The 14398-nt window shown below is 39.7% G+C and overlaps 1 protein-coding gene across 2 annotated transcripts in view; it reads left to right on the top strand.

Moving 5' to 3' along the window:
* Positions 1-14398, top strand: part of LOC146695197 (sprouty-related, EVH1 domain-containing protein 2-like) — a 36548-nt gene that overhangs the window by 4912 nt on the left and 17238 nt on the right. For both annotated transcript variants that reach the window (XM_085477136.1, XM_085477135.1), the window contains exons 2-4: positions 10760-10952; positions 11055-11223; positions 12299-12363. In XM_085477136.1, the coding sequence (XP_085333262.1) occupies positions 10760-10952; positions 11055-11223; positions 12299-12363 (427 nt within the window). The remainder of the gene's footprint in view (positions 1-10759; positions 10953-11054; positions 11224-12298; positions 12364-14398) is intronic.

The raw sequence follows: 14398 nt of genomic DNA, 5'->3' as shown, positions 1-14398 counted from the left end.
ATGCAGTACTTTGAGTATCATTGTTAGTACAGCGGCAGTTTATTTAGGTTCATATCTGGGTAAATATCAAGTCCACATATGTGGATACACATAATTAACATAATAACTTCCTTTACAGACCTTTTGCATTTCTTCTTTCAGTCTGTACTCCCTCTGCACGCACACACATATGCACACATCATGTGGAACAGATCCCTTTTCACAGTGTTTCCTGTGTTTTACAGGGCAGCTCATCACTGGTTGCTATCCGGAGCCTTTATATAATGGCCCGAGCTGTTTATATCGAGAGACTAAACAATGGAGCCGGATTGTTTGTCTGTTTTTTTACTAATCTCTGCTCATCAGCTGACTAGATGACCAAGATTATAATAGCTCAAGTTTTCATTCACTCCACTCTGTGTTTTTCGCTTGTCACACCACATGTAGAACAATCCATTGGGCTGGTTACTGAAAACACTTCTTCTCAGTGTGTGAACCCTGTGAACTCCCATTTCGTCAATAACCACTTTACGTTCGTGCTTAGTTTGGTTTGGTATTTCATTACCCTAATAATTTACTTAAATCAACACAAACAGTGCAGTTTGCATGCATGCAGTCGGTTATTTTGTAGATAAATAAAACTGTACTGTGGGTTTTCTGTTATCCTGGCTGATTATTAATCTCAAACCTGTTGGCATTTATAATTTAGCTTTTCGTCTACCAGTGCCATATTTTCTTCTTGTATGATGGCTAAAATAATACAAGTGTGTTAGATAAAATGAGAGTGTACTTTGATTACTTTTTTACACTTGCTGATAACACGACCTAAGACTTTATTTTGCAAGTTTAAAGGGAACCTACTCTACTTTTCCTTAATGTTGCCCATGCAAATTAAACATACTCAGTTTTTCAAATAATGAGATCATCGTATGTACAAGTAATTGTGAAACTCTAGGTTTCAGACAGTTTTTTTCTGCCCTTGGCTACGTATTATGTCAAGTTAGTCATATGAGGCTGTGAGCACGAGCGCCACCCACTCACTCTTGAAATCTTTTGTTTGCGAGCAGCACCCAGTTAAAATAAAGTTGGCTAAAACAGGTAGTTTCAATAGATGGACTGAGGGGCTGTGCCAAAGCCCGGTATACGATAAATGAAGCGAAGCCTGGGAGCTAGTTCAGACAGGAAACTTGAGCTGTACTGCCTCATGCACGCAGTTCGAGTGTGCATGAGGCAGTGCAACCCACCTCTCTCTCCTTACATCATGCACCAAACACAACTACCCCAATGTGGTGGTCTATTTGAGTTGAAGTATTTCCCACTTCTCCTGCAGACATGTCGGTGCATTTCTGCCTGCTTTTTCAACCCCTCCACCACCCCAGCATCCACCTGTGGGATCCAGGGCGATGTTTACTCATCGCTCACTAATTTCAGTGTGTGTGCAGGGAATGAGAAGCCTGGAGCCCAAGTTCGGACTTTGTTATTCTGCTGCAATAAACCATTTCAAACATGAGTTTTCTGACTGAATAAGGATTGTATTGAAGTGTTACTCTAGTAGTAGAGTTACAATCAAATAAAAACATTTAATTCAAAATCAGAACAATAGATCCTATTATTCACGTCATGTACAAAACAATCTCTTGTTTATTCACCTTTGCTAACCTTAGCTGAGCAAACTGGTTTTTAATTGTGAAATAAGTTCCACCACACTTTGTGAGATTCACTTTCATTTCACATAGTTTCAAACCAGATGTTTCAGGATAAAATGAAAAGTATTCCCACACCCATGAAAAGAGAAAAGCTGAGGTTGGTTAATCCCAAACAGCATCTTGAAAGATTTCAGCCGCTCATGTGTAGCGGTAAAAATAAGTATATTTAAACGAAGCCTAAATAGAACAGATGTCCTGCTGTTTATTATGCAAATAACTTTCCGTTTCTTTAATACCCTGGAGTAGCAACACGGGTAGACCAATCACAAGATAAACCATTGACATCTGACAGTTTAGATGTGAGCATCTACCTGATTAAAAGACCAAAGTTGGCACAGATGTAGATTACAGATGTAAAGACGATTAAAATAGTTTCCCCCCCTCCTTTCACCGATCACTTAACGGGTGGCCAAAGTGTCAGGTTTTAACGGAACCTAAGCGGATATCTGGTAAAGAGTCTTAAGTTGGTTTAGTCGCCTTTAAGAGGTTTAGAATCAGCTTTATTTCAGTAAAGTTCATGTTTAGATGGAGGTGCTGCTGCAGAGTCACCTTCGCACCGATGGCTTTCTCTTGGTGTACAAACACAATGCCGGAAACACTGAATAGCTCAGCGCTCATGTTCTAACTGGTCATTTGGAAATGGGATGTTTTCCTTTAACACTTCTCTGAATATTGTTGACCTCTCTGATGTCAGTTGACCCATTCGCACTCATTCACACTGGCAGCTTGTGCTGCCCAAACATGTGACCGTTCCATATAACAACAGCTGATTGACAGAAAGCTGATCAAACTTCCCCCGAGGAGCCTCCGGTGTCAATAATTGTGAATGAACTCTCTTCACCCAACCCCCAACCCCCACTCTATTGCCCTCTGAATGAAAGCCAGAACAGGAAAGAACAACATTGTAAGATAATTCCCCATACTACTGAGATTCATAAATCTATTTTCATATTGTTTTTACGCAGTGTGCTTTATAGCGTGCCTCTAATTAATGTACACGCTACTCACCAATTGTAGCAAGCTGCCTTGTAAGACACGAGGAGTTGTCTTACCAAGACTTTGATAGCAGCACACATTTTTGCCCACACATTTGATCAGAAATACACACCACTCCACAGAAGCTGTTTGTCACACATCCTGGTTAGCTCTGAGCTCCTTACCCCGTCTGTAAGGCCCAGCATGTTGACTACTTGTATTTCCAACCTTCTCTTTCAGTCATTACTCAAATCTCAAGACTGTGGGTGTGCTCTGTCCTCACTACAACAGTCTGGTACAAAGCTCACATTACCACTGACGCCCTGCCAATCTAACAGTCCACCTCATGCTCCACATATTACTTTTTTTTGCTATAGCTTCATGTCAGCATTTCCAGGTCTAATTGCCACACACATGACGTCCATGCTTGCACCTTTGCACAGAAATTATCATGCACATGAAGACTAGCTACACTGATAGCCTGCAACCTTATCACAAAATGAGAGAAAGCAGACAGAGGGGCATTGCTGTTTTCTGGTTAGATTTTTTTTTTTTTTTTGCTTAGAACTTAGAGGGTCTACTTTTGTCTTTTTGTTTCATTGCGTGAATTTTTGTTGGTGAAAGAGTGCACAGTGGACGTGAGGCTTGTGAGTTGAAGATAGGGGAGTTCAGGGTTGCCACCACAACCCTTGTGCCCTAAGCTCTACGTTCTTGTGAACCAGAACGGTTAGCTTAAATAATGCATCTAAATGACACAATGTTCACCTTTGTTCAGTTCAGTCATTTTTGCACATATAGGAACAACTATATGACTTAATAACATTTTACTGATCTCTAATGCTGATCTCTAACCACTCTTACAACTTCATTTCTGGTCACTCTGAAGTAAACTAACACATATTCACACATGTTTGGTCTGAACATGAGTGAAGGAACTCACAAATTTCAAAGTTACAGTGATGTGAAACAAAAAACATCAAGTCGAAACATTTAAGAAATATTTAATCAGCTCTGCTCTACATGTGGCCTTACTCACAGCAGTTACTGAGGCGGAAGTGTGAAACACTGTAAGCATTCAGTACAATAAAACAACCCTTATTCTGATGGACCTTTTTGTCACTTCCTGACACAGGGAGCATGTGTGTTGTGTTCAGATGTACATAGAGACGTGGGTGTGTGTATGTGTTCTGTTGATCAGGCAGAGGCGCGGCCAGCTATTCCTTATCAGAGGAAGTATAGCCACTGTTATCACACATGGTTGGGCTGCCCTCACTGGCCTTTTTTTTTATCTGTCAAAGATGAGTTGGATTCCAGGCCTGATAACCAGTGCACTTCCGACCCCCTTTCACTGTTTTATTGCAATATTGTTACACACAGACGACATCAAGTATTGTCGGGGTTTGGCTATCTGTGGAGCACTTTTAACAGTGTATAATCTAAAAGAGTGTATTCAGTGTTTTTGTGGTTCAACAGCAAGTGTAAGCAAAATGGGGAATTTAAAACAGTTGAGACATAAAGGCAAATAACAATGACAGTGCAATAAATAGTTTTCACTCAACAGGTGTGTACTCCACCCACATCACATTTCCTTATTAGGATGACTCTCTTATAAGGTGTGGAGCAGGCATAAAAATAAAAAGAACAGAATGATTACTGCAATGAACCACTTGAACCGGAGAGACTGTTCTTACAAGTTCATGTTACACTGAATTGTTTAGACTTTTAGAGTGGACATGGAGTTCTAGCTAATGCAACAAATGCGTGTTAATTTAAATGAAAAGATGTTTCTGTAAGGATTCTGGTTTTCTGTTTGTTTGTTTGTTTACATCGTTTCTAAAGATTTGGCAGTAATATCTGAACCACGTGTACACAGTGCCATTGGATAGGGAGACATTTGCATTTTCATATCTTTATATTTACACTACTAACTGTTACGGAGCCTTATGCCAGCTGATTGCTTTGGTTTCCAGTAGCAACTTGACACTTGTTTTAGTTGTCATCACAGAAGGTGGAGACCAAAAACGTAGCTAAACTGAAAGTGAATCTGAACGAGTCAGTTTTGTGTTTACAGCTTGCTTCACTTGCCTTCAAGTGGAAAAAGATGAGCTGATGTAAATTTAACAAGTACAGAATTTACAGTTAATAATGTACAATAATAAATTCTACTAACACCAGTAGGGAGTCCCTTTTGAAGCAGAAAAATATGCAAGTAGTTGTGCCTTCTGATAGCAGCTTGGGTGAGGCCAAAACTGTCCTGTGGTCTGGTACAGTCAAAATGTTAAGTGTTAATTTCTTTATGAAAATATTAGGCGTAAACTCTTTACCTCCAGGGTAAAGAGGTGAGAGACCATGCTGCATGTTATCAGCACAGATTACAAATTCCAAGATATTGGTGTGGAGCTTGCATTAGGGTGCACTGCGTTGGTAATGAGCACACGTGAGAGCACCATTCATGCTGAAAGTCGACTTTGCCCAGGAAGTCCATTAATGCCAAACTACATTCTGCACATCTAACAACAGCATGGCTCCATAGATAGAGTGCAAAGTACTGGCCTGTCTGGACTCCAAATTTATAAGCCATTTAAAACATTTAGTGGATTTTATTATACACTTAAAAAATGACAAAGACCCAAAACTCTTGAGCTTTTAACAGGCGAGAATGTTAGTTAAGTGTTCGTAAATGAAGAGGTGATGTAACATTTTGGTAAAGAATTGGGAAACACAATCTTGTTTCTCTTCAGATTATATAAATCTCTCACATTTTACTAAAAACTATCTAAAAATCTTCACTTTTAACAATTTGATTATATTACATTAAATGTTTTATTTATATTTTACACAACATCCCAGCTTTTTTGAAACAGAACTGTGCTCCAGCCTAGATTTTTTTTTTATTTCTATTAAGGTAATGGCTACCATGAGCTCAATGAACTTGTTGGTATGATTGCATGCCAAGCTGCTGAATCTGGTGCTGTGAGGTATTGTCAGGCTGTACTGCAAAGCAAACAAAAGCAATTGGCTGGCAACTGCAGTACTGTTTTTCTTAAGAAATGGAAGCCAGACACACCTTGAACCTTTGACCTGAAGTCTCATATTAAATTAGAAATGGATGTGATGCATGATTTCCTTATCAGCAGGTAGGTAAGCTCAGCAAGCCTTTCTTCTTAACCAAGTCATTTTCTGATGCAACAAACTGTACCCTTATCCCGCCCAAAGAGACTTTGAAAAGTGTTTGCAGTCTCAACTTAAAGCTTGAGATCACAAACCCACCAAATATTAGACAATCATATTTTAGAATGGTCCATGTACAGTTAGAGATGCTGTGTACCGTATGTGAATTCCTCTTTAATTGGTGATTATAAATAGTCTACAAACTATAGTACTGTACAAAGTTCTCAAGAGTCACAGCCTCAGCCGTATTTTACAGATGTCTGTAGACACTCGCTGTTATTCCACTCTCCTGGTAATTTGAACAAAAAAAGTTCAAATTTGTTTTTTAGGGACACACGACGCACCATGTCCAGATATGTCATCCAAAAGGTTTTTCTGCAGCACATTGTTGGTGCAAAAGTATTACTTTATGCCTGTCAAACTGTGTTATACTGGGCAATTTTCATAGATTCAGCTAACAAAAAAAACAGGAGCAAATAATGTATTTTTGTGCAGGCTGCTAGTAACAAAAAGCTTAAATGTACATTTTAAAACTTGGTGCCTTGCTAAGCTTTCTATATGTGTAGAAACTAAATTATTCAACATTCATTCCTAGAGTTAGGTGCTTGAATGATTAACAAAAGAATATTCCTTTGAAAATGGTCAGGTATGAGTACTGCAGTGAAAATAAGAGAAAAAGTAGTGAATGTCCAAAGAAAGCCTTTGACTTTCAGGAAGCCTGGGGAACTATTGCTTAAGACCACTTTAAAAAAATACATGGACCTCAGGCTCCTAAAGAAATGAAGGATGGCACAAGACTTTTGCACGGTACTGTACCTTTTCTCAAAATGGGCGTTGCAGTCCTTTTTCAGCATCAGTACCTCTTGCAACATTCGTGTGGACAGAATTAGATTCACAGTTCCCAAATGTATGTGTCTGTAAGAATGTGTGACCATTCCAAGTGTATTAAATTAGTGTGTAGCTGCTGGTTGTGGTTGTCTGTGTGTCCCCGCCACAGATTATAGGGCCTGTCGGCAGACGGGGCTCTAAACATGGGTCACAAGACAGCCCAAAATGTGACAAGTTCATCTCAGAGAGCTGATAGCTGGTATCGTGTGTCTTAAAGCACATGTGCTTATATAGCACAGAATTTAGTGTTATTTCTGTATGTGGGTGGCCTGGATGTGTGGTTCTGTATGGAAATATGTCATACATGTGTTTGAGTCATGTTGAACCACTGTGGTACTTTCATATAAAAGCAGAGCGTGGATTTTTTTTAAAAACATTTTTCAGTTTAAGAGCAGAAATTATGTCAATGAACCGAAATAGCTTAGTCGTTCCTAAACAGGGGTGCAAATGCTCCAGGGTTACTTCTGTAGTAGCCAGTGGTTAAATGGGTAAAAATGACCTCAAGTGCCGGTGGTGAAAAAAACAGATATTATGATGTAATTATAAGATTGAGTGCACCTGAATAGGTTAGAAATATTAACTAAAAATAATGGGTAAGCAGTAGATACTTTGTACTCAGATAATTATAGATAAATGTTTAAAACAGATAAGCAATTGAAAAGCAATTTAATTGGAAGAAAATACATACATATATATTTTTGTCTTATGAGCAGTGGTTGTCAGGTGGTTCTGCTCTGTATCCTTAGTTGTTTCCCTTTTGCAGACACATTTGACACTACAAACATACCATAATCTGCTTGTTAACTGTATTGTATCGTCAACCATATAGATGTAAAACTATATTACCGCCTGTCTGACCTTTTGAAATTAATCTTGTCTTGTTTTTTGTCCATGATTAATAGTAAGCTTCTTTTCTTAAATTAGTACACCACCATTTCTATTTTTAGATTTCATTTTTATTTCCTTTGTTGCTACTTAATTTTTCCACACGGTAAAGTAGAGCTCATATAATAATTTTTACCTACGCCTGTTGTGGCTTGACATAGCAGATGAATAATATCTGCCTACAGAGTGTATTGCTATAGCCAGAAACAACACATGTGCATCTGTCTACTTTCTAACCACATACCTAATTAGTATTGCAGTGGGGCTGGATCATATCCCAGCTGACAGAAAGAGGCCATACATACTGGACAGATCGCCAGTCCATCACACGGCCAATAACAACACTAAATCTTTAATGCTTCACACTGAGTAATATTTCTTGCCAAGTAGATTTTGGGTAGTGTCTTTGAGTTTCTAATTCAAGTAACTTTAAATTTCTGAATGGAAACAAAAGCTCAGGAGTTGTGGGTGAATCTCTGGTTGCCTTTCTGTTTGTGCAGTTTGACTGCTGTCACCTAGTCAGTCTGTCATTCACTCAATTTTATGAATGTGTGTGGGTGGGAGCTGGTGAACCAGTTTTGCCACCTGTGTGTGTAGGTGTGTGTGTGTGCATTGAGTCCTTAGTACTGTTAGCTAATTATATAACAACGCTTTTCTCATTCACTCCCACTCATCCTCCCTCCCTCACTTCATCACTCTCTTTTTATGTTTGTCGTTATCTCTTCATGCTTCTCCCCCACACGCGTACACAAACACACATGAACGCACACGCAGCACAGCATCAATAGTTCATACATGGGTACATGCATGTGGATTGCAACCATGTCCATTGTGTACACGTATAGTGGTGACTGTCATGCTTACACATAAGAATACCATGTATTTTACTATCAGCCTCCGGTGTATTGTCTCCGGTTTCAGTTTTTGTCATCTGCTTTGTACTTCTTATAGAATAAACTGTATTATCTGTCAGCTTGTATAACTTGTGGCTCCAATCCAATGTTGTCTCATCTAAATGGTGCAGACGACTCCATTTCCGATTTAGGCACAAAGAACAAAAAGACATAACATGGATAACGTGGGACTTCTAACTAGGCTGCAGCCATTTTGTACGAGTAATTAGTAAATTGTTTTTTTTTTTATTCCCGTTTATTAACAAGAATTTAAAAAAAAAATTGCAGAAAATGCGATTTCAAGACTTATTTTATTACCACTAATTGCTGCAGTTTGCATGCAAGATGCTGACGTGTCTGCAAAAACTCGCCAACAGTACGATTTAAAAAAAAAGTCCTGTATTTTAAGTGAGCACACAATATATGTGCCTAGTGGATTTATCAGTCAGGCAGTTGAGAGCAATTTTTAAGTATACACTATTTCTAAAATTTCCCTTTGTTAAAAAAGGAATTCAGTTTACAGTCATACTAACGCCCTGCCACATGTACATGGGTATTTTAGAAAACATACTGTTTTTTTCTAAGTATTTTAGTCTTACTTCTATGCATTTTAAGTCACTGAAAACTGAACGTTTGAAAAATTCCTTCCAGAGTTAAGACTTTCCAGATGTCTCCAACGTCAGAAATGTGCACGTTCATTCCCTTTTTTCAGGTCAGACTGTGGGCTGCATTACTGTTTGTAGGCTTCTAAATACACAACATTTCTACAGGGTTAGGGTTCTATTACCACCTGTTGCTTTAGCATGCTTTTCACAGCACTTTGCATCATTTTCTTTGTATTCACATGTGTCCAGAAGTATTTCTCAAAAACAAAAGAGGAATATGTACATTTTATGAGTGGATCTAACCTTCACGGAAGAGGAAAGGCAATTTGTGAATGAACATCAAATAATGAACCTAAATTTTCTGTTGTTTGATGACTTGCAAAAACTTCACATCCACTCAAATCTCCCCACTGTTGTAGGCAATTTTATTTTAATTTATAGTGATGGTAGAGAAATAAAGTGATATGACATGTAATATGAAAATAGGGAAGTTCTTATTGTTTACAACCACTAAAGCGACAAGATAAGGGATGTTTTCACTAATAATCAGAGGGTTACTCCAGGAAAATATGGAGCAGAAGTGATGAGCTATATGATGAGGTTAGTGAGGAGATGATGGGCTGAAACAGCATTTTATTAAATACGTGGACTGTTTTATGTTAAAATGGCAGCAGTTTAACTTTTAAACAAGTTTTAAAACAACATAGCACCATATTAAATTTACATTAAACTTTGGGGTTGTTTGTGTGTGTGCATTCAACTGACTTGTCCTGGTACAACACCTCCTACTTGAGCACAGCGAGGACCAGGCAAAGTCGTGACTTGCAACGCCCTCAAACAGTCTGCCAGGGTGTGATTCCTGCTCTAGAATAAACTCTTAATGCACATTAAGAAAAGCATTGTCAATTTTCACAAGATGGGATAAGATGTTATTTTCTTATCCAAAGAGTTATTGTGTCGCGTGGAAAATATTACTGTTATTTTTCGGTTTGCAATCATGTGAATTTTGCTTTGACCTTGCGTTATCTTGTATTCATACATTTCTTTGGTTTTCCTGTGGAAGGAAATGGTTGTCATTCGACATGTTGCCACATTTCAAGCAAACTGGACTGCACTGCAGCAAAACCAGAATCTGATGAAGAGATTAGATAGATACGGCTATAAATTTTACTGATGCTATTTTAGAAACAGTTACGCTTCACAGTATATTAGCGTACACACTAATTTGCTTAGCTCAGTTTGACTGTGGACAAACTAATTTTAGGCTTGTATTGTTAAATACAGAATAGTTTGCCGGCTTCGGCTTTGATATGATTAAGGTTCCTCTATGACTGCAGCTACAAAAAGTCTATAAACAGCAGTGAAGGTTTTGAGGGGGTTTCCCAGTAACCTAAAGCATTAAGTTGTGTAACTTTATAGCTGCGGAGAATTTTTTTTCTGCCTCAACATTCTCCAAAATCACACTACTCACATAATGGATGATGCTTTTATTTTAAAGCATGTTTTAAGTTTAATGAGCATAATACAAGGGTTAAAAATGATTAGATCCTGAGCTTATCATCTATTGGAATCACCACTCTACTGTCTGGTATAATATAAACACATTTACGTTGCAGTCATCTTTGTGCTAATATCTTCTCTCTTCCTTTCTGTGCAGTGACAGCTACATCGTACGTGTAAAAGCGGTGGTGATGACGCGGGACGACTCGAGCGGTGGGTGGCTGAATCAGGACGGGGGAGCTCTGAGCAGGGTAGGGGTGTGCCGCCTGCTGCCGACAGAGTTGGCACCTGTGTTGGGCTCCACCAGCTCCCAGTTCTTCATCCGTGGTGAACGAATGCGGGACAACCAGGTAAAATACACACACGCATACATGAATGTGAGCAACAACGTGTCTGTTAAAGATCAGAAATGGATCCATGTTGTAAATGGTTGGTGCGTGTCGTATCAACAGGTGATCCTGGATTGCCCGCTGAGGAAGGATCTAGTGTACACCATAGCGACGCCCACGTTTCACCATTGGAAGGTGGAAGACAGAAGGTGCGGCCTATCCTTCCAGAGTCCAGCTGATGCCAGAGCTTTCGACAGGGGAGTTCGAAAGGCAATTGATGACCTGGCTGAAGGTAAACTGTGCTGCAATATAACTATTCAAATGTTTTGACAAGACAGAGAGAGACCTGTCCTAGCACCTATAAAGCTTCCAGAGCTAAAATATGCCCAGTCTCTAATTAAACACACCCAAACCGAAGCTGAAAAGCTTTATTGTCAATCGACGTCAGTAAACAGTCTCCTGTTGGGTTAATGGGCTCATTTGTTAGTTTCAAGTCTTACTGTATAAAACAGGACATTTGTTTTATAGATGATGGTACTTATCTGGGAAAGATAAAGCAAGATATGCTTAGTGGGCATACGGTCTTTGTAGACTTCACTGCTTTGTTTTCTCGAGGTCTGGTTTCAGAAACGTAAGACAGCAAATGCTCGTCTCAAGTCTTTACAACAAACCTTACTAGGTCATGGGTGATGGGTGGCTAAGTCCATCTTTTATATACAGTCTACAGCTGTGGTCAGAAGTTTAGATACACTTATCATATCTGCTTTAAAGTCATTAAAGATGTATGCTAATCATTGGAAAAAGGACAGTTCAAAGAAATCATCAAAGCCGAAAATTACCGTCACATTTATGTACATAATTGGTGTATGTAGCCTTCTGACCACAGCTGTATGTGTGCCCACCATAGTCCACTAAAGGCAGACTTCTTGTTTCAATCCCATGCTCCTCCTGAACTTTAAAAGCTGCAGCAGCTTGCTACTATTTCTCCAGGAATTCCACGTTCTAGTTATGACTAAACCATTGTTTGCGTCTTTCCGACTACATAAAGAAAAGGAAACCACACTACTTAATGAATAAGACACTCACTAGCTGGTTCAAGGTTTGAAGTTTTAAAGCATAACACAATCCACCGGTATAACCAGTTAGTCTTGGCAAGGACATGAATGAAGGTTAAGTATGTGGAGGAACGTGTACCAGAAAGTAAAGTTTGTTTTTTGTCAAGTTAAAAAATTTTGGTAAGGGACAGGATGAGGAAGTCAGGAGCTATTTGATTGCCATGACGTTATCAAAGGACGTCAAAAGATTCTTTGTTGTATGTAAAAATTAAACAACCTGAAATAAAGTTTATTCCCTTCTCCTGTCTGTAGGCTCCACGACCTCCTCTACGGCACTCCAGAATGAGGGGGAGCTGGGTGACGATGACGTCTTTACTGTAAGCACTTTATTTTGCATTAATAACTATGATGGTCACAACTTTTGACTCACAGCAGGCGGCATTACTAAGTTTCAGTTTGTTGTGGACACAGTAGATTGAATGTGTGGTTGTGTGCGTAAAGATTTTGCAACAAAATACGGCTAGCTTACCTAAAATGGGCTTCAGGATCACACGGATAATATCATCTATACAATGTCAGGTCTTCACAGCACCATAATCGCTGGTCATACATAATAAAAGTCTCTGTGATGTCTGTATACAACTCTCAGCTTTAGTCTCCACCACAGAAAAGAAGAAGCCAACACCTAGTGGCTCTAGTCACCACTACAATTGAACTGCTAGATCCAAAAGATCATCAAAATTATTCATCCCAGTTCACGGCGTCATCCATGTGCTCTGTAGGCTCTCTGCTGGCAAAGTACACATCAACTCTGAATGGAAAGATCCAAATCAAATGCTTAAGGCCCGATCTCTGGTAAAATGTTCATGCAAATCTCGTATCCGTTTGAGTCATCCTGCTAACACAAACAAACTAAACCAACACCCTGGCAGTGATAGAAATCATGCAGTAAAAGGCTCTAAATAAAAACAACTGGCCGTAGACTCAGCCAGCTGCTCTGTACTACAGATTAGACAGAGTTGGAGCTTTTCAGACATCAAACCACTGCAAAACCTTTTTAATGTTGTGTGTGAGAACTTCACTGCTCTGAAAATTAATCTCTCACTACCATCATGAGGTAAACAGAAGTAGTGTGCCTCAGTGGTCTGTGTGGTATTACTCAAAGGCAAAAGCTGAGCCAGGTTTTTGTCAACACAGCATCATTTCTCACAATGTCATCTGGAAAGGAACACATTCCTGGATTACTTTGTACACACTGTGTTTACCTAACTATCAGTGCAACAAAACAGAAAATAATTGCTGCTGTGATAACTTTCTAGAGTTATAAAACGCTGTTGTGAACATTATAAGCTGTTGCACAGTGCTGTGCCGTTCATTAGGGGTTAAAACGCTGAAACTGGACTTCCTGGATCACATTTCATGTCTATCCAGTACTTTAAACAACACGCCTTTTCCAGCACCGCTACAAGCCTTGTTTTAATGCAGGTCGGATGTTAGTCTGAATGGCTTTTTAGGTGTAGACCTCCATGTGTGTTACCTTGACTGCACTAGTCCTATCTTAGAAGTTCCACTCTTCATAACTGGAGAAGGAGGCAGCAAAATTAGGATCTGGTCTGGAGCACACACTGATCAAATTTATTTCATCCATCGTTCAAAAATTAGGTCTGCTCAGGAGTTCACCGAGTATTCGCTGCCGGTCATCTATACCTGCCACAGTACAGGAAATGTATGCACACATACACACACACACACCCTCCCGTAATCTGACACAAGGGCCAGCAGGCAGGGTCACAAGGTCACTTCCTGTGTCCCAAAAGCTCCCACTCTCCTGGTGACCCCACCCCCCTCCCCCACCCGCGCCATCCCTCTCCCATTTGAAACAGAGAAACACTACCAAACTAGCAGTTAGCAGCTGTTTCCCAGCTTAGCGCAGGGCCGGTGATTTACGAGAGGAAGTGCCTCGTGGTTCATCTTTGACTCGAGCTGTCTGTACGGGCCAAGACTAATAGGTGCTGTGCTGGGAGCACACAGCCACCACAGAGATGCATACAAACACTTGAGGAGTGGGGGGACTACAGCACTGTCGGAGGGCGGAGCAATCCCCTGAAATGGAGCAGCAGGTTTTCGCTAACAGAGAGGCTAAAAGTGCAACAAATCCACGGCAATTCATGGGTATTGTTCCATAAAATTGACCTTTTTTTCTCCACAAATGAAGACCCAGAAAGCCCACATCCATTTCAGTTAAATCCCCACTGACTTATAAAACAAAACAGTGTGATAGCCTCGATTTTTCCATTTCCCTTGTGGCCTAATATAAACTATTTTTTAGCACAAGGCTCACCCTGTTTGGTGCATGAGTCGTGCTAGCAACCAACAAAGCCTGCCTGAGGAAATATTATGCATTGCCTCACG

Source organism: Copadichromis virginalis, linkage group LG13 (genome assembly GCF_057382275.1).
Source record: "Copadichromis virginalis isolate Kocher_CV1m ecotype Utaka linkage group LG13, C_Virginalis_male_GT1.1, whole genome shotgun sequence".
Taxonomy (NCBI): domain Eukaryota; kingdom Metazoa; phylum Chordata; class Actinopteri; order Cichliformes; family Cichlidae; genus Copadichromis; species Copadichromis virginalis.
The sequence above is the reverse complement of the archived record's forward strand: the minus strand, read 5'-3'. Positions and strand labels throughout refer to the sequence as shown.